Raw genomic sequence first — 22,138 nt, 5'->3', positions numbered from 1 at the left:
TAACAAAAAGAAATAATAGTTGTTAAATAAAAGCAAATAGGTTATATGAATAAATAGAAAAGAATTTATTTTTTGATTTATTGAAAATTTTTGAAGATAAATATAAGATATGTTATCGTTAATCTCTTGTCTTTCTTTAAAGTCTAACAAGAAAAATATTTAATTTTCTACTCCTGACGTTATCATTCAATATGACATCAATAAAGAATCAAGTTTTATAATTTCATATATTTATTACATTTTATATATGTAATACAGAATGATTCAGAACGAGTAAGAAACTTTGAGATTGTTTTCGAAATATTTCTGAATAAAAAATGTCAATAAATACATAGGTCTTATTTATCATCCTGCATTGAAGGCTATTGTTTACTAATTATTTCGTAAACAATAATATGTATTTTTTTATAAATATAACAAAAATAGTCTTCTTTTTAGCGAGTTTCTTATACAAATAAATTAACGCGTGTTGCTTTAAACATTGTTTAAATTATTAATTTCAATTTACAATTCAAAAAAGTTGAAATTTTATTGTGGAACGTGTATAAATATTTATTGTATAAAAATTCCAGAAATTTCTCTCAAGATTAAAACGTCACACTTAAAATATCGGAAGATATTTTTGTTTATCGCAGAGAGGAGGAAAGATGAATTTATTAAAATAATTTTTTTTCTCTTTTATTGCGAATAAATTTATATTCGACGTGTATCTTGTACCAAGTGTAACTTTAGTACAATCTCTGTGGTGGTCCCATAGTAGATTTTATATGAAGCGAACGCACGTTCTGCCAGTGTTTCTTCAACAATGAGACGAGGAAATTGATCGACAGATGAACATTTTGTACCAATTCATCGGGTGTCATATCAACATGTCCGACAGCTACTGATAGACATAATACCTTATAACAAAAAAGCGTTACCAAACGTTACAAACAAAATTATGTCAATTAAGGCTCCTGGATTAGGTGTCATATTAGTCATTTTACAGTTGTTGATTGGTTACAAAGAAAAAAGGATAGTTTTCGAGGAATTTTTAAAGGTATGTTAAAGCCATCTAAAGTGCTGTTTCATCGAAATATTTTTTTATCTCGAAATGGTATCTCTAAGAATTTTTATCGTGTGCTTTCTCGCCTCTGACGTCACAATCTAACATGATCGCTGAAGAGTCAAGAAACTTAAATTCCAAACTAATAATTCTTCCAAATTATGTATACAGATTATTGCAGAAATAAAATTATTATACTGCTATAATTATTTATAAATAAATTATATTATATTAATTATAAATAATTATAGCCTTAAGAAAAATCATAGATATACACACCTTCTTCATTTGAAACTTGATAGTAGCTTTGACTTCGTCGATTTTGCCGACCATAGATTCTTGGTGAGACAAAAGTCCAGGGAATTTGCCGGCCTTGTTCAAGCCGGGACCGAGAAGACGAGGAATTTGCTTGATCAATGACTCACTCGCTAAGAACGCATCGTATTTTTTTGCTGCAAAAAAGTAAATATAGAAAAATCTATACATAAAATATTAAATTTTTTATTAAAAAAATAATCTATGTATATGTAAAATATTATTCAGTTTCAAGTTTTCTTAAACAGTCAAAACTATTAACTTTGGTTTTTAAGCTCCAAAAAATTAATCAAAATTAAATAATTTTAATTAATCTTTAGATATTCTGTTTTATGTATGTATGTGCAGGATTCTTATAGTTAATAATATAACTTTTTTTTAATATTAAGAGATTTAAAAAATTAATTTATTGATATTAAATTTTTACCAATTTCCTTGTATTAAAAATTTAATAGTATATTGTGTATCAAGTGTGGAAAGTTGACAATTGGTCACGAGTGCGGGGGATGGATGCACGAGCCCAAGGCGAGTGCGACCACCCCACACGAGTGAACAATTGTCAATCCGCACGTGATACACATACTATTTTGTATTACAAGTGCAGGCAAAGTGGCTTTGTGCGCGTTTTCTGTGCGCGAGGTGGTCGATCGCACGCCGCCACGCCATCTTGCGGCGGCGTGGGAAATCGGCCGCTTTCTGCACAGAAGACACGCACACAAAGTACCACTTTGCCTGCACGTGTAATACAAAAATTTTACAAAAAAAAAAAAAAAAAAAAAAAGATAATTTTAGAAACTGAATTTTTTCTCAGATGAGACTTGTATCGACACGGATTGAGGTGCAATGTTACAATTCACATTGCCCTCACCTAGTGAAGAATCTTTAATCTCCTTCCTCTTGACGACCATCATTCTTATATGTAAGCAATGATGGTGCTTTTGGGAAGGTAACAATTGTTTAACAATATAAGCAAAACAAATTGCTAACATACCGAGTTTTTTTACGAGTTTCTTGTTTTTATTAAGCTTTTTCAGTGCCTCTGCATCCATATATGGAATATTATTAGCCTTAGCCTCATCGCAATGCTGTTGATCACCAAGAACGCATACTTGCATTTTTGGTCTGGGGATATTCTTCAACCTGATAAAAGTCAAAGTAATTAGTAACCTATTTAACTACTTCAAAAAATGTATGCTATTCCCTTAAAAAATTTCTTAAGAAAATGTTTTTCTTCAAAAATTTCTATTCTTTCTAAAAATTTTCTATCACATAATCTTTATTTAATGTAACATTCACATATGTAATCTTGCCTAAACGTTATTCAAAATATAACTCACCAACAGGATCTTCCTCATAAACCATGATCCTGTTTAATTTAGATAACGGTATAATTACCTCCCCAATTTATTTAAGACCCTGGGTATAGGTCCGCCAGGTAAAACCCAGCTCCCTGACATGTCATACATGAGGCATCTTTTTACAGTTAAATATATATAACATATGCATAATGATATCATTAAATAGAATTGAAAAAAATGCCTCAAAGTCAGGTAAAAACATACTTGACAGTGCCTGAGAAACGTTTGTCCTTTTGCGGATCATAATTCTTCAAACCAATCTGAAGTTCTATAGTCTCCAAGAAATTCCTCTTCTTTTCTTGTGAGTTCGTCAGCACGCCATTTACACACTCATAAAGAGTATCACGCGAAACCTTAGATCTGCAATTGCAACATAAAATGTACAGAAGAATATATGAGATAATAAATAAAAGATCTATATGTAAATAAATTATAAATATGTAGAAAAAATAAATATATTATAAAATATTATATTTAATATATTAAAATATTTAACAAATTGATAAAAGATAAACTAAAGGCCAACTTAAATGCTACATTAATTCAGGATATCAAACAAAAAAGATAATTTAAGAAACTAAATTTTTTTCAGATGAGATTTGTATCGACACGGATTGAGGTGCAATGTTACGATTCACATTGCCCTCACCTAGTGAAGAATCTTTAATATCCTTCCTCTTGACGACCATCATTCTTATATGTAAGCAATGATGGTGCTTTTGGGAAGGTAACAATTGTTTAACAATATATGCAAAACATTTATTATTACAAATAGAAACATCAAATTATTGCAACAATATATGTTTCGATTGTACAACAATCTTTTTCAATACATTAAAATTTTAACAATTGATGCATAAAATATAAATCAAATAAATAAACATTTAAAAACGAAAAATTGGAAAGAAAAACCAAAGATTAAAACATCTATGTCTAAAAGTATACGTTAATTCGCACATTGATAATTCGTTTGTTATCTAAAATGTTTCGCAATGTACAAATATGATTAATTGTCAGGACCATGTTCCAAGAAAAAATTGTCAGCTCAAGTTTGTCGTTAGTAAGTCAAAAGTGAGGCAGTCCGACTTTTTTAGGAGTCAATCTTTTAAAATTCTTAGCTCAGTCCACAGTTGAAATATTTTACTATTAATGTGATGTGTCGAATTTTCCTTTAAATTTATTGTTTTATGTAAACTGTTCTTAGTACTTAGTTATGTTGATATATTTATGAGACAGAGAAGATTAATCCTTAAAATATTTATTAACAAATATATAAATTAATAATCTTAAGATTCAATAAAGTCAACTATCGAGCACAAATTATACAGATGTTGAAAAAGAATATTTATTCAAAAATCTTTCATTTAATAAAAAAAATAATAATACAAACGTTTCGACTGTACGCATATAAATTAATATTATATACTAAAATATTTATTATATTAATATATTATAAATATACATAAATGTAGAATACATACGTAAAATTTTTCTTTTGTAACCCCAAAAATTCTACAGATATAACACGTGATAAAAAAAATTTAGCATTATATTTAAAATCTCGAAAACATATATATATATATATATGTATAATAAAATATAAATATTTATTAATAAATACATAAATGCATTATAAATATGCATAAATTAGAAGAATCCATATGCAAAATTTTTTTGTAACCTCAAAAATTCTACAAAAGTAACATGTGATAAAAATTCATTATATATTATTTTAAATTTAGAATCTCGAAAACATGCAATAATAAACGCAGTTTAGAACAACGTAAATTTATATCATAAATTGACACATGTTTTTTGTACTTGAAAATACGATACGTTTTATAGTCATATTTTGTACTTGTAAATATTCTTCCGCCAAAAATAATATATGCTCGCTAATAATCGCAATTTAATATATTTATTTGCCGCGAGACGACAATATTTGTATACGCGATTGCGTATATCTGGTAGGCTTTTATTTTATAGACTCACGTCATTTTTCTGTAGGATGGAGAATACCGAAGGAAGAATACGACTGCTGTTCTCGACAATCGACACCGGAAAGAAGTAGAAGTATAACGGATAACGTGACTTTTAGCTCGACATATCACGTGACACAAAAACACATGGCGACACCTAGACATTAGATGGCGCAAAGCGCATTCCTAAAACCCCCTAAAAATAAATATTCAGATGGCGCTATTAAGGGTCGACAAATCGACCGGCCAAACTCCGAATTGATGTTGAAGACCTCGCGCGGTGACAACGCGAAACTCCGATTTCAGTGTTGCCAACGCCGAGAAACCAATTCTCGGGTTTTATGTAGTGATGCATGGCTATACACGTACATACACCATTGCATTGCTCACGCGGACGCACCGTAGAGAGACAAGGACCGATAATGACGTGTTCTCCTTGTTCCTCTACCGTGCCGGTATACGCGAGATGCCGCCTGAAAATGCTTTCTGGCCTTCCGTAGCAGAAGGCAGTAGCGTAGCAAGGCTAATAAGCACCCACTTTTTGGAAATTGTATATATGGTTATGCACATATGTGCGTATATATATATATATATATATATATATATATATATACTAATATATAATAATATAATATATATATATATATATATATATTATATAAGAGATATGTTGATTACACTTGATTTCTTTTTGATTATTGATGCTATTGTATAATTTGCTCCAAATACTTATAACGTGAAAGAACGTTGAGTAATGTGTATAATCAATGCAAGGATGTTCAGTGTATCATCCAGTATATAAATTAGAGTTCAAATATATCAATATCAATTTTTTTATAATATATATATATATATATATATATATATATATATATATATATATATATTAGAATATAGAAAAATGATAAAAAAATATATTTCGGCGATTTAAAAATTTTTTAATATATTGAAAATATTTTTACTACATACACTATATATAAGTGTAAAATAATTCAGAAAATAAATTTAAAAATAAATTTAATAAAAATCTACATACCAGCTGTGTGCATGTGTGCAATTGATTTATTACTTGAAATTTATTTACATATATTCAATACAATATTCTCTTAATTTGAACGAAAATTATAAATAACTTATACATAACATATATTTTTGGACTCCTAAATAAAAAATATATTATATTATTTGCAAAAAATAAGATGAAATATTTTTTATTCGAATAGTCTCAACTGCTCTTTTAGCTGAATGTTTAGAAGCAATGAAAAAAATCGAGGATCTACGAAAAATTTAAGTACATTTCTAGGATTTTTTTATATGATATAAAAAAAATATATGGTATATATAAATTGATTTTTTAATTTTTTTATTAATTTTTAATTACACACACACACACAAATAGATTCTTATTATTTAAAATAGTTTTTATTTTTGTTCTTTATTTACATATGCATACATATACAAAAAAATAAAAATAATATGATAGCCTTTCTGCTGACATTATCTCTCAATATTTGCATCCGTGTGCTCACGTATTAGGGTGCGATTACATGGACGCGCGGAAACGCGGAAACGCGGAAACGCGGAAGAGAAAGTAACTAAACTTTACTAGAGTCCCGCATTTCCGCGCGTTCCGTTCCGTCTGTTTTGATTGCCTTATATTACATGGAGCACATTTTGAGCGGAAAAGTGGAACGGGGAATTATAAAATATTAATATTTAAGGGTCGGCAGGCGACATGGTAGAGACGCCTATCGGCCGGCCGGGAATTAGAGATTCTTATATTCCAGATATTAGCGAAACTACTGAATGAATCTTATTAAATTTATGATATTCTTAATCAGTAAGCTCAAATGCAGTCCGCCAAAGAGTTATTTATTGAAAAAAAGATGAAAATAAAATTTATAATATAACTTGGGGGAATGCGCAGCTAGTAACGGGTAAGGTTGGGTTAGCCAGGAGTCCGTATTTTATTTATTATAAATTTTTCAGAGCAAAAATGCAAAATCCGACTCTTTGGCGGACTACTTTATTATATCAAGAATATATTAAAAAAAAAAAAACCAAAGTTATGTCACTTATTTTATGAAATATCTGGACGATAAGATTCTCACTAAATTCATAAGGAGCAGGGGAAATTTCCGTGGTAACATACTGACAGCTAACAGCTTGACAAGGAGAGACTATCATTCTGTCCTTGTCTCTCTTACATCGCATATGTAGTAACATCCATGTAGACACAAACACTAATGCGTTGAACGAATGCGATTATTGGGAGATATCAGCAAGAACCGATTTTCGTATTATCATTGTTTCTCTGTATATGTATATTATATGTAAAAGAACAATAAGAATAGCAATAATTCTTGCCTAACATTATCTTCCAATTATCGTTTCGTGTACGCAATATATATTTCACATTATGCATCTGTAACAAATAATCGAATGATTTATTTAAATATTTGCATATAATCTATATAAATCTATATAATAAATAAAATGTGTAATAAATTATCGAATGATTTATTTAAATATTTGCATATAATCTATGTAAATAAAATATGTACAAATAAAATAATATTTATGCAAATATTATTTTATTTGTGTACATATTTTATTTATATACCCAAACAACACCAAGTCCAAAATTGGCGCGTAAGATATCTTTATAAGATGTCTTTTTGATATCATATCATAAGATAGCTGTCTTAAAGATTTCTTAATGCTATCTTATGCGTCAATTTTAGACTTGGTGCTGTCTGGGTAGATAATATGCAAATTAATATGTTTATATATATGCACACACATAGATATGACAATAGCGTTATCGTGATTTTTTCGATTATTAAAGTTGTATTTGTATAATCTCTCTCTTATCTCTTTCTCTCTGCTACATAAATACTATTATAATGTAAAAGAACTTACGAGTAACGTATGATGGCTCAATGCAATAATATTCAATCACGTAAAAAACTTGAGTTCAAATATATCAATATCAATTTTTTTACAATATATTAGAATATAGAAAAATTATAGAAATATAAGGCGATAAACTTGAAAATTTTTAAATATTGAAAATATTTTAATCATTTTTACAATTACATACACTATATATATATATAAATGCAAAATAAGTCCGTAAATAAATTTATCAAGTAATAAATCCGTTGCATGCTTGCAGCTACATATGCACACACAAATAGCTGGTATGTTGATTTTTATTAAAAATTTATTTTCTGTATTATTTTGCATTTATATAGTGTGTATGTGGGTGTGTGTGTGTGCGTGTGTGTGTGTGTGTGCGCACGCGCGCGTGTAGTAAAAATATTTTCAATATATTTATAAAATTTTTATTGCCGAAATATATTTTTTTATCATTTCTCTGTATTCCAATATATTATTAAAAAATTGATATTGATATATTTGAACTCTAATAATTTACTGGGTGATACATACTGAACATCCTTTGCATTGATCAATATTACTCGACATAAGTTCTTTTATATGTTATAAGTATTTATGGAGCAAATTATACAATAATATCAATAATAGAAAAGAAATCAAGAATAACCAACGCATATTCGTCAATCTATGATTGCTATACAAGCTAATAATAATTTATATTCGTTCTCTTATCTTGTCTCTCGAAAAAGTATAAGCAATAAATTATCAAATCTAACAAGTACCCGTGTCTAACATTGTAGACTAATTTACTTTCAATTATGCTACTGTTATTATTTATCATTAGACAATTATAAAACATATATATATAGCACTACAAATTATATATGTATATGTTTTATAATTTATTTTATATTTTGTTATTTGACAAGTTAAATCTCTCCGAATCATAATCTGCGCTTACATCTTAAAGACGAAATGCTGTAACTCTCTGATATTCCAATCTGTATTTTTGAAAAGGACCACATCCCGTATGGTCGAAACGTTAAAATAAATATATATACAACTTTAATTTGAGGCCAGTGTAGTCAGACCAAATCTATAACCTCTGTTTTATAATTGTCTAATGATAAATAATAACAGTAGCATATATAATTGAGAGTAAATTAGTATATTTTATATATATATATATTTATATATAAATAATATATCCACATATGTGCATAAGCATATATAAAATTTACAAAAATGGGTGCTTATTAGTCTTGCTACGTTACTGCTTTCTGCTACGGAAGGCCAGAAAGCATTTTTAGGCGGCATCTCCCGTATACCGGCACGGTAGAGGAACAAGGAGAACACGTGATTATCGGTCCTTGTCTCTCTTACGTGCGTCCGCGTGAGCGATGCAGTGGTGTATGTACGTGTACAGACATACACCACTACATAAAACCCGAGAATTGATTTCTCGGCGTTGGCAACACTGAAACCGGAGTTTCGCGTTGTCACCGCACGAGGTCTCCAATATCAATTCGGAGTTTGCCTAGGTGTACTGCCGACCCTTAACTATATTTATTGATTAAAATGCTTGTATTCAATAGATAAGTTGAAAAGATGAACATATTAAAAGGAATTACAATGAATTAAGTAAATATAAATTTAAAAAATTAATACAAATGTCTATTTGTCACTATACCGTTCCGCTTTTCCGCTCAAAATGTGCTCCATGTAATATAAGGCAATCAAAACAGACGGAACGCGCGGAAATGCGGGACTCTAGTAAAGTTTAGTTACTTTCTCTTCCGCGTTTTCGCGTTTCCGCGCGTCCATGTAATCGCACCCTTAGTGTTTGTACCTACATGGACGCTACTACATATGCGATGTAAGAGAGACAAAGATGGAATGATGCTCTCTCCTTGTCAAGCAGTCAGTATGTTACCACAGAAATTTCCCCTGCTCCTTATGAATCTAGTGAGAATCTTATCGTCCAGATATTTCATAAAATAAGTGACATAACTTCGTGAATTTTTTTTAAATATATTCTTTATATAATAAAGCAGTCCTCTAAAAAGCCGGATATTACATTTTCGCTCTTAAAAATTTATAATAAATAAAATACGGACTCGCGGCTAACCCAACCTTACCCGTTCTCAGCTGCGCATTCCCCCAAGTTTATTAAAAATTTTTATTTTTATCTTTTTTTCATAAAATAGCTCTTTAGAGGACTACAAATGAGCTTACTGATTAAGAATATCTTAAATTTAATAAGATTCATTCAATATTTTGGCTAATATCTGGAAAATAAGAATCTGTAATTCCCGGCCGACCGATAGGCGTCTCCACCATGTCGCCTGTTGACCCTTAACGCAAGTTACGCCTCATGTGACGGCATCCGCGAATACCGGCACGGTAGAGGAACAAGGAGAACACGTGATTATCGGTCCTTGTCTCTACGGTGCGTTCGCGTGAACAATGCAATGGTGTATGTACGTGTACAGACATGCATCACTACATAAAACCCGAGAATTGGTTTTTCGGCGTTGGCAACATTGAAATCGGAGTTTCGCGTTGTCACCGCGCGAGGTCTTCAACATCAATTCGAAGTCTGGCCGGACCTGTCGACCCTTAAAAGAATAAATATTAAGAATAAATATTAAATAGTAATAATGAATATTAAAAATAAATATTAAATATTAATATTGAATATTAAAAATTATATATAGAATATATAAATATTAAGAATTATTTTAAATATTAATATATTAATATATTGAATATTAAAAATAAGTATATATAAATATTAAATATTAATATTCAATATTAATATTGAATATTTATTCTTAATATTCAATATTAATAATATTTGATATTATAATTTTTAATATATTTAGTATTAATATTTATAATATTATAATTTTTAAAATATCAGTACATATATATTTATTCTCAATATTTATTCTTAATATTAAAAAAAATATTACTTACTAAAACTAACTTAAATATAATATACTTACTCTTATAGGATTAATTACTATTTATTCTTAATATTCAATATTAATAATATTAATATTTAATATTTTTAATATTAATATTTAATATTTATTTTTAATATTCTCTCAATATTAATATTTAATATTATTTTTAATATTTTAAATATTAATATTTAATATTTAATTCTTAATATTCAATATTAATTAAATAAATAAAATAGACGGCTTATGTAAATCTATACAACCCCTATTGTAGAATGTAGTTCAAAAATAAAATAAATAATTTTGACTTTTAGTTTTATTAATTTCCGTTTTTGTCAGTCTTATATAATTCTTACAATAAAAATCAAATATGAGAAAGATATATATCACATCCTATACAGCACAGATTATTGCAATTATATTACAGCAATGTTGCAATGTTGCAAGTTGCAATGCAACATTATAAAGACATTGCAGAGATATAGATGCACAAAATTCCAGCACACTTGTAGCAACATAACATTAATATTTCGGAAATATTGCATGTAATCCAAATTCTATAATTTGTATATTGTAATATATATACATATACCCAGCAAACACCAAGTTACAGCTATATAATTGTTAGTTGTAATTTCCCACTCAAAAATATAATACGTGTATTAATTATAACAATTATATTGTTGAGTGGAAAATTACAACTAACAATTATATAACTGTAACTTGGTATTTGCTGGGTATAATACTGTAATAAAATAATTTTTTGCAATATTGTACAATAAAAGATGTTAACGATAATCAATAATTTTATTATCTTCCAAAAAGCGGACATTTTAACATTGCTGCAATTGAACAGCAATGATGTAGCAACATTTTGCAGTGAATTTGCAATATTGCAATATTGCGGTAAAAGATTGTTGTAATGTTTTTGCAATCTAACGGTGCTGTATGGGATAGCGATAAATAAAAAAACTAACAATTTTAGTTAAAAAATATTTACAAAATAATATATCTATATAAATATTTATCTTTATACATACCATAAATATATTATATTAAATATTTTAATCTATTTTAATAATATGTTAAATAAAAAGTTTTTATAAAACATTTATGATTTTTTATCATAAAATTCTGTGCTGTCTGGGGTATGTATAGTTAGTAAAATGATTAATATATATATATAGTCAAATTCTTAATTTCGCGTTTTATTAGTAAAACAGACGGCTTTAGGATCTCCTCCCAGCAAACACAATATATAAATGTTATATACTTAAGCATGTTACATGTAACGTATGTTAGTTGTAATTTCCCACTCATAGATGTAACATTTTTAATATTACATATATTACATTGTAGTTATATTGTCATTATATCCCAAGATAGCACGGACTTATCAATACATCAATGTGCTATTTGGTATATAATTACAATATAACTACAATGTAATATATGTTATATTAAAATGTTACATCTATGAGTGGGAAATTACAACTAACATGGATGTTACATGTAACGTACACGTTATATTACCTGTTATATTCCGTTTTATTATAGCAATGTAACAATTATATATCGGTGTTTGCTGGGCTTATTACCAATAATAATATTTATTTTTTGTTTTAAATGTATGTATACTTAAATTATAATGACAATAAAGAAACTATTTTATTTACAATACTCTTAAAATTTTCAAGTGTGACTATTTTTTCAGTAATTAAAGATTTTATCATTGTCAACAGTCATACCCCGTTGAACACACCAGTTCTCGTCTGAGTCTCGTTCGAGCTGTCGATCGAGTGTCACGTGTAGCGAGGAGCGACTCTCTAAGCCCTAAGCTAATTTAACAGAGCGATTAATATCAAGTAATCAGTTATAAGATCATTAACGGTGATTACAAATGAACAACAGTGACTACAAGTGAACAAAGAAACAATAATATTATTGAGGAATCAAGAAAAAACATCGCAGATGTCCCTAAAGAGAATAAAACTCAAGATTTTAATTTTAAATTGTCATCCACTGTAGCAGTAACCGAGAATCCAGCGCAAAAAAATGAAGGCAAGTCGCCTCTTATACAATCAAAATTTATTGACATGTTCAACACTGAAAATATAAAAAGTAATAAAAGGAAAGCAACTGGCAGTCAAAAACCAGGAACATCTAATACAAAAATGGCAAGACATAGTAAAGAGTATACAATAGACACGAAAAATCGTTTTAATTTATTATTGGATTCTGAAGAAGCAGACGTGGAGTGGGACGACACCAACGACGAACAGAATTATCATACAAATAACAGCCCAAGTAAATCAAGAGTCACAAAAAATCTGACCGGAAAACAAAAACCTCCGCCAATTATCATTCACGGAGAGGTAAAATCACATAAAGACTTTATTGCCAAAGTCAAAAACATAATCAATAATAAATTTTTCATAAAATATCAAACAAATCGTACAGCTCTACACACTGAAACACAAAAAGATTATAAAAAGTTAATTACGATACTGGAATCAGATGGAGCACAGTATCATACGTTCACACCGAAGGATAAGAAAACAAAGGCGTTCGTAATAAGAGGACTTCCTAAAAATATAGACATACTGGACATCAAAAATGAACTCAAAGAACTTGACATTCAAGTAAATAACTGCAACAAAATGAGAGGAACGCATAATCCACTATATATGGTTACAATTCATGGTGCTATATATTAACATAAAAATATTATCACATAAAGTAAAATATTTAAATCACACGAAAATAACGTGGGAAAGATATCTCAATAAAAAACGTATTACACAATGTCACAGATGCCAAGAGTGGGGACATGCAACATCAAATTGTTATGTCACACCCAAATGCCTTAAATGTGCAGAAAATCATTAAACAATAGAATGTAAAAAACCAATAAACATTCCAGCAAAATGTGCAAATTGTCGCAAGGATCACCCAGCAACCGCCACCATCTGTGAAACATATAAAAAAAATTAAACTGGATCACTAAGGCGACAAGGACAAACAAACAACAAATAAAAGAAAATATATCAGTAGACATCACGGACGAGAGCATGTTTCCCAGATTGAGAGGTGACGCACCACTCAAGATGACAGAAGCAAATAATCTATGGACACAAGCAGGTAGGATAAGGAATAAACAACAACGACGTATAAACCGGACAACAGGAGTGAACAAATACATACAGACTTTATAACATTAACGAGCAAATTTAAAAATTTAAATAATCTTATAAATGTGAGAGAAATGCTTAATAACGTTAGAAATTTAAATAATAAACTTTCAAAGTGTAAATTGTACGTAGAAAAATTTGAAGTATTTTATAATTTTACTGTAGAATTAGAACAAAAACATGGATAATATTAAAATCTGTAGTTGGAACGCAAATGGCATACGTGATAGGATTGCGAGTCTAATAGAATTCTTAGAAAGACTTAATATAGGAATTATGCTAATTAATGAAACTAAACTAAATAAAGACGATAGACTAAAAATTAGGGGATATACTTGTATCAGGAAAGAGAGACAAAATAGAGCAGGAGGAGTAGCTGTATTAATTAGAAAAGATATACCGTTTCAAGAAATCAAAATGAAATCAGAGATTGCAATAGAAAATATATGTATTAAACTAGAAAACAATATTCACATAATAGCAGCATATAATAGACCATTAAATAAAATTACAATCAGGGATTTAAATGTAATGTTTAGCGTGGCTGAAAGAGTTCTGTTGGTTGGTGATCTGAATGCTAGAAATATAAAATGGAGATGTCACAGAAATAATATGTAACGGCGTGGCCGTTACTAACGCCTCGCGGGCCGATCACCCGCCCGCCACTTGAGGCTATGGCGCCTAAGGCGCCCCTAAACACAAAAACATAAGCAATACACGGGTCACCCTACCCCAGGGGCGCCCCACTACAACCCCCAGAGGCGCCCCACTACGACGCCGGCGTTACCCCCACCACAGCCTCGATGTAGAGTGGGGGAACCGCCGGCAGGGTATATAAGCCGGCTCGACGGATGAGCCGGCACCAGTCCTGTTCCGGACCTCCTAGCCAGGCAACGGGCTTCTCGTTGTTACGCCGGGTTTCCCGGTTTCTGGCCTCCTACCTTTAGTATCGGGCAACGGGTTTCTCGTTGTTACGCCGGGTTTCCCGGTTTCCGGTCTCTTCCTGCTACACGCCGGGCAACGGGTTTCTCGTTGTTACGCCGGGTTTCCCGGTTTCCGGTCTCTTCCTGCTACACGCCGGGCAACGGGTTTCTCGTTGTTACGCCGGGTTTCCCGGTTTCCGGTCTCTTCCTGCTACACGCCGGGTGACGGGTTTCTCGTCATTACGCCGGGTTTCCCGGTTTCCGGTTCTTCCTGCTACACGCCGGGCAACGGGTTTCTCGTTGTTACGTCGGGTTTCCCGGTTTCCGGTCTCTTCCTGCTACACGCCGGGCAACGGGTTTCTCGTTGTTACGCCGGGTTTCCCGGTTTCCGGTCTCTTCCTGCTATACACCGGGTGACGGGTTTCTCGTCATTACGCCGGGTTTCCCGGTTTCCGGTTTCTTTCTGCTATAGGCTATACGCCTCCGTACACCGTATCTCTAAGTTATACCGGGTAATTTGTAAATCTTTTCCGGACACCGCTACAGGCTATACGCCTCCTTATTTTGTTTATATCGAGTAGTCAATAAGTTTCTCTATTTAGGGCTTTATGCCAACAAACATTTCGTTTATACCGAGTAGTCAATAAGTTTCTTTATTTAGGCTTTATGCCAACAATCATTTTGTTTACTTGTTTCTTTTTGAATAAACCAAAGCATTGTTAATAAGGAATAAGCGAGTCTGAATCTCCTTCTTCCTCCCGAATCCTGGAACCGGCGAGCCGATCCGCGGCGTCGGGAAAGGTGAACCGTTACATGGCGCCCGAACAGGGACCTGCCCAGTGGAGATCCCGACTCGCTTAAGCCTATCCAGATGCCCGCGTGGGTAAATCAATTATCAAAATCCGAAGCTATTGCCTTGGCCAAAAGACACGGAATCGATAGCCAAGGAACTTTAGACGAGGTCCGCCGACGCCTCCGCCGATTTGTCGGGCAAAACCCCGCGCTATTTCGAACTTACCTATCTGTGCCCACTATCAACGTCGAAATGGCCACCGGAAGCCCAACCAAAGACGAAGAAGCTACCACCCCGACACCTGTTGAACCGGCCAGGATCATGGATCAGATCCGAAAATGGGGGTGCCACTTCGAGGGCAAGGACCCCCTGGCATTCCTCGAGCGTACGGAAGAGCTGTGCCTGGGCTACGGCTACACCGACGCCCAGATGCTGTTAGGGCTACCCGAACTCTTACGGGGAGACGCCCTGCTGTGGTATCGCAACATCCGCGATACCATAGCCAGCTGGGCCGACTTTCGCCAAGCTGTCCGCCAGCAATACCTGCCAAGCGGGTATGAGAGACAGATGAAAAGGACGATCCAGGGACGTCAACAACGCCCTAAAGAGTCCTTCCAAAAGTACGCCACCGAGGTCCTGACCATGATGCGGCGCGCCGGGGGATATTCACCCCTAGACCAACTGGAACAGCTCTACGAAAACATGGATCCGGAGTACCAATTGTACATCCGTCGGGCGGACGTGCTCAGCGTCGGGAATCTGAGCATCCGAGCCACCGAATACGAAGAGGCCGACCGCCGGAGACAGGAACGACGAAGGGACGTGCCGCAAAGCCACACCCCGGTCGTAGCTTCCGCGGTCTACAGTCGGGAGGAATGTTGCTGGAGGTGCAAGCAACGAGGACATACACGCCTGCACTGCCAGCGACCTCCGAAGAAATTCTGCTCGAGATGTGGCAAGGACGGGGTCCTCACCCGTGACTGCCACCCCCCGACGGGAAACGGGGTGCGGGCCGGAGACGTTGCGGCCGTCGTCCAGCCCGACTCGGCCTAAAATACAACCCGAGACCGCACCTCCGGATCCAGATCGCCGGACAACATTTGTGGGGCCTCCTCGATTCCGGCTCAGAGATCTCATTCGTAAACGCTGAAACGGCCCGCCGAATCAACCGCACACCGTCTAGCCCAGATCTCAAGGCAGCCCAGATACGCCTGGCCGACGGGACGCAAGTCCCCATTGTCGAGACCATCGAAGCAACGGTCAGGTTACGAGGAAAATCGTACCGCCACCGCTTCTCCGTACTACCACAACTAGACAACGCCGTACTAATAGGCATAGACCTCTGGGCGAAATTAGGAGTCGAGCTGCGCCCGCCGCCCAGACCTGTCACCGAGACAACAACCAAAGATGGAATCGCGACAGCCAGTATCAGCCCAGGAACTACCAGCGAGGCGCTAAGGCTACAGGCCTTCCTAAATAACGAACTTCCAAAGTTCGAATCGGTCCGCGGCCCGACCGACAAAGCCACGCACCAAATTCGGCTAAAACCGGGGCCGCCCATTAAACAACGATATCGGCCCCGTAATCCGGCCATGCAAGCCGTGATCGACCAAGAGGTCCAAAAGATGGAAGCCGAAGGAGTCATCGAGCCCTCCACCAGCGCCTGGAGCTCTCCGATAGTGCTGGCAAAGAAGAAAGACGGGACCTACCGATTTTGTATAGACTTCCGCCGATTAAACGCGGCCTCCGAGAAAGATGCATACCCGCTGCCTCACATTGCCGCCACCTTGGATAAGCTACGAGGCGCACACTACTTGTCCACGTTGGACCTACGCAGCGGGTATTGGCAAGTGCCACTAACTCCGGAGAGCCGCCCCGCAACCGCCTTCACGGTGCCAGGGAGAGGGCTGATGCAGTTCCGCGTCATGCCATTCGGACTGCATTCAGCACCGGCCACCTTCCAACGGCTGCTCGACACCGTGCTAGGACCCGAGTTAGAACCACACGTCCTCGTCTACTTGGACGACATAGTTGTCGCATCCCGTACTTTCGAGGAGCACCTAGGCCACTTGGCCGAAGTCTTTCGCAGCCTCCGTGACGCCCGACTCCGCCTCAACCCAGAAAAGTGTCACTTCTGCAGGCCAAGTCTTCGGTACCTCGGACACGTTATCGATCGGCACGGAATCCGGACGGACCCAGAGAAAGTGCGAGCCATTACCGATTGGCCTGCCCCCACGACCCTCCGCAGGGTTCGGCAATTTCTGGGGGTAGCGTCATGGTACCGCCGATTCATCGCTGACTTCTCCACTATCGCCGCCCCTCTCACTCGACTCACTAAAAAGAGAGCGCGCTGGACCTGGGCAAAAGAAGAAGAAACCGCGTTCCGGAAACTAAAACAGGCCTTAACCACCGCACCTGTCCTCGCCTGTCCAGATTTTGCGCGACCATTTCTACTACAAACCGACGCCAGCGCCCACGGGTTAGGGGCCGTATTAACCCAACACCTCGGCGAAGGAGAGCGGGTTATCGCGTACGCCAGCCGGACCCTCAACGCAGCCGAGAAGAATTATAGCGCTACCGAACTAGAGTGCTTGGCTGTCGTGTGGGGTATACGCCGGATGCGGGATTACCTCGAGGGCTACCGATTCACCGTCGTGACCGACCACCAAGCTTTAAAGTGGTTACAACACATCGAGGCCCCTACCGGACGACTAGCCCGCTGGATGTTCGAATTACAACAACATGATTTCGACATCCAGTACCGGCGCGGGACACTTAACCAGGTGGCAGATGCCCTCTCCCGCCTCCCGGAAGCTTTGGCGGTGACCCGGCCGAAATGCCGGTGGTACCACCGTAAACTAGCCGAAGTACGGAGACATCCGACCGATCACCCGGACTATAAAATCCAGGATCAACGATTGTACAGGCATATACTCCACGATCTGGACTTCCGGGAAACACCAGCCGAAGAGCAATGGAAGCAGTGCGTGCCTACAGACCAACGACCCGCCCTGCTTCAGCGAATGCACGACGACCCGGCCGCCGGGCACCTAGGCATTTCCAAAACATTGGCTCGGGTGGCCCAGCTATATTACTGGCCCGGCATGTTTCGGGAAATTGCCCGGTACGTCCGAGGGTGCGCTAATTGTGCGCGGCACAAGGCCAGTCAACAACGACCGGCTGGTCGGATGATGGCCACCTCCGTCCGCGCACCATGGGAACAAGCCGCCGTAGACCTGATCGGTCCCCTGCCTCGATCCACTAGCGGCCATACCTGGCTATTAACCATACAAGACCGGTTCAGTAAGTGGATCGAAATGGTCCCGCTTAGAAAAGCCACCGCCGTAGCCGTAGCCCGAGCACTCACCGACCGCCTGATATACCGGCACGGGTGTCCGGTCGCCCTGGTGTCCGATAACGGGACTCAGTTCGTCGCGCAACGCATTAAGGCCTTGCTAGCTTCCTACGGGATACAACATCGGACATCCCCCGTGTACACTCCGCAATGCAATCCGGTAGAGCGAGCGAACCGTACGGTTAAAACAATGATCAGCCAGTACGTAGGCCGGCGGCACAATGACTGGGACGAGCGAATCCCCGCCTTACAGTTCGCCATCAACACCGCCCGACATGAGGCCACCGGATACACTCCGGCCTACATCCTGCACGGCCGAGAGCTCGCCCGCCCACATCCAGAGGATCGACCAGGAACCGCACCAGCACCAGGACCAAGCACCCGCCAGACCCAGTTGGAGGACGCCTACAAGGTGGTCCGAATCCACCTCGCCCGGGCCTTCCAGCGGCAAGAGAAGCCGTACAACCTGCGGCGACGAGACTGGCGACCGCAGCTGGGCGAACGCGTCTGGAAACGCGACCGCCCCCTGTCCAGCAAGGCCAACGCGTTCAACGCCAAGCTGGCCCCGAAGTACAGCGGACCGATGACTGTCCGGAGGATCGTATCCCCCGTAATCGTTGACCTCAAGGACGCCCGAGGACGATGGCACCGCCACATCCATGTGCAGGACCTCAAGGCGGCATCCGAGGAAGAGGACGAGGAAACCATCGGGGCGTAGGACAGGGCCAGCCGCCGTGATTCCTCCAGCGCCATACCGCCCACGCCACTCGGAAGTTCCGAGCCACCTTCCCTACTGGACGGTGGATGATACGGTTCGACCGTTTCGGCCGACCACGTACGATCCGCCGTCTAGAGAGGGGGTAGTGTAACGGCGTGGCCGTTACTAACGCCTCGCGGGCCGATCACCCGCCCGCCACTTGAGGCTATGGCGCCTAAGGCGCCCCTAAACACAAAAACATAAGCAATACACGGGTCACCCTACCCCAGGGGCGCCCCACTACAACCCCCAGAGGCGCCCCACTACGACGCCGGCGTTACCCCCACCACAGCCTCGATGTAGAGTGGGGGAACCGCCGGCAGGGTATATAAGCCGGCTCGACGGATGAGCCGGCACCAGTCCTGTTCCGGACCTCCTAGCCAGGCAACGGGCTTCTCGTTGTTACGCCGGGTTTCCCGGTTTCTGGCCTCCTACCTTTAGTATCGGGCAACGGGTTTCTCGTTGTTACGCCGGGTTTCCCGGTTTCCGGTCTCTTCCTGCTACACGCCGGGCAACGGGTTTCTCGTTGTTACGCCGGGTTTCCCGGTTTCCGGTCTCTTCCTGCTACACGCCGGGCAACGGGTTTCTCGTTGTTACGCCGGGTTTCCCGGTTTCCGGTCTCTTCCTGCTACACGCCGGGTGACGGGTTTCTCGTCATTACGCCGGGTTTCCCGGTTTCCGGTTCTTCCTGCTACACGCCGGGCAACGGGTTTCTCGTTGTTACGCCGGGTTTCCCGGTTTCCGGTCTCTTCCTGCTACACGCCGGGCAACGGGTTTCTCGTTGTTACGCCGGGTTTCCCGGTTTCCGGTCTCTTCCTGCTATACACCGGGTGACGGGTTTCTCGTCATTACGCCGGGTTTCCCGGTTTCCGGTTTCTTTCTGCTATAGGCTATACGCCTCCGTACACCGTATCTCTAAGTTATACCGGGTAATTTGTAAATCTTTTCCGGACACCGCTACAGGCTATACGCCTCCTTATTTTGTTTATACCGAGTAGTCAATAAGTTTCTCTATTTAGGGCTTTATGCCAACAAACATTTCGTTTATACCGAGTAGTCAATAAGTTTTTGGGTTTATCATTTGATTTTAAATGCGTGCGTGCGCGAATGCGTGAATTCGGTAATTATTACTGTCCTTTCAATATCGCGAATCGGGAGAGGATAATTCAGACGGAATTATTATCAGGTGTTAAACTGTATATGGTTTTTACTAGGATTTATTTGAGACACCGAGATTACAATTAGTTCTCTCCACCGAGATAAAACATCTATCGCGGACGCGAGTCTAAATCTATCTGCCTCTCGAGGCCGCGCATTGTCTTCGTTCTCTCGATTTTTCCACGACCTTATTTTTATTTTTCGGTTATTAGTCTCTCTATTATTCTCCGGTACTTTCGCTTTTTTCTATTTACAGCAATCAAAATTTCCTTTAGTCATGTCAGACGCTTACTTGTTTATTTATTCTTTTGTATCACCGGTCGCGATATCCTTAACATTCGTTACTTGTTATATATTTTTATTTCGTACTTTTATTTTATATATATTTTACTTTGTAATATTTTATGCTTGTGGCATTTATTGCCACAGTACCCCCCTTCTAGTGGTTTCCTAATTGTACAATTATTTAATTATCGCGCCTATTTGTCGTTTCGAGTCGTCACTAGTCACCGCGTCGATTTATACTTCGCGTGGAGAGATAAAACAAATAAATAAATATAAATAAATAAATAAAACTTAATAAAAATTAATAATAATGTAAATTATAAAATTTCTGTTTGTCCGACACGCCGCGTCACATCGTATATCGGTCCGGGAATCGGACCCTTCGACCGCTCCTCGTTCGTGTCTGTCGTCCTTCACACGCCGGCTGCGCCTCATGTGACTGCTCCGGGTCCAGTCTCGTCTCTCTGTTTCCAGGAGTCCCTGCCGTCGGCGACGCTTCGTCACTCTGTCTCTCTGTAATTAAATACGCTGGTTTTACGCGATCGATTGAAATTGTCTGTTCTTTCCCGTGCATACGCACGACAAAGGTCTTTTCTCCTCTGCGAACCACTGTGTAGGGCCCATCGTACGGCATCTGCAATTGTGTTTTCGGCCCGTCGTGCCGAACAAACACACTCTCCGTGGTTCCCAGCTGCTTGAACACGAATGGGCGTCGCTCTCCGTGCTGCGTGACCTCGACCGGCCGGACATCCTCGAAATGACGTCGCAATTCTTTAATGAAATTGCTAGCGTCTCTCTCCTCGCCGGACTGCTTATTTAGGAATTGTCCCGGCAGTCTGAGCGCTTCTCCATACACCAGCTCGGCCGCCGTCGCCTGCAGATCGTCCTTCCACGCCGCTCTTATGCCCATCAGAACTGTCGGCAGCACATCCGTCCACCGGTCCTTCTGATGGCACTTGATCGATGCTTTTAATTGGCGGTGCCATCGTTCTACCATGCCGTTGGCCTGGGGATGATAGGCAGTCGTCCTCAGGTGGTTAGATCCCAGCAATCCGCTCAACTCCTTGAAGAGGTGCGCCTCGAATTGCCGTCCCTGGTCGGTTGTTATTCTT

The 22,138-nt window shown here is 38.2% G+C and overlaps 1 protein-coding gene across 1 annotated transcript; it reads right to left on the bottom strand.

Annotated features, from left to right (window-relative positions):
- Window positions 1-662: 662 nt before the first annotated feature.
- On the bottom strand, window positions 663-4,796 carry RpL10Ab (ribosomal protein L10Ab). The gene is made up of 5 exons (XM_029300300.2): window positions 4,711-4,796; window positions 2,923-3,078; window positions 2,352-2,500; window positions 1,325-1,497; window positions 663-899 (listed from the first exon to the last, which is right to left on the bottom strand). Exons 1-5 carry the CDS (start codon window positions 4,713-4,715, stop codon window positions 729-731), a joined length of 654 nt encoding a protein of 217 aa, XP_029156133.2. The 5' UTR covers window positions 4,716-4,796; the 3' UTR covers window positions 663-728.
- Between the last annotated feature and the right edge of the window lie 17,342 nt (window positions 4,797-22,138).

Source organism: Nylanderia fulva, unplaced genomic scaffold (genome assembly GCF_048542155.1).
Source record: "Nylanderia fulva isolate GAGA-0341 unplaced genomic scaffold, ASM4854215v1 Scaffold133, whole genome shotgun sequence".
In the NCBI taxonomy this organism is placed as follows: domain Eukaryota; kingdom Metazoa; phylum Arthropoda; class Insecta; order Hymenoptera; family Formicidae; genus Nylanderia; species Nylanderia fulva.
This window is presented reverse-complemented; position numbering and strand designations above follow the sequence as displayed.

Coding starts and splice junctions, on each gene's coding strand:
- RpL10Ab (XM_029300300.2), bottom strand. Junction 2,501..2,922: donor CGTTTCTCAGGCACTGTCAA/GTATGTTTTTAC, acceptor GACTTTTATCAG/GTTGAAGAATATCCCCAGAC. Junction 900..1,324: donor TCAAGTTTCAAATGAAGAAG/GTGTGTATATCT, acceptor TTTTGTTATAAG/GTATTATGTCTATCAGTAGC.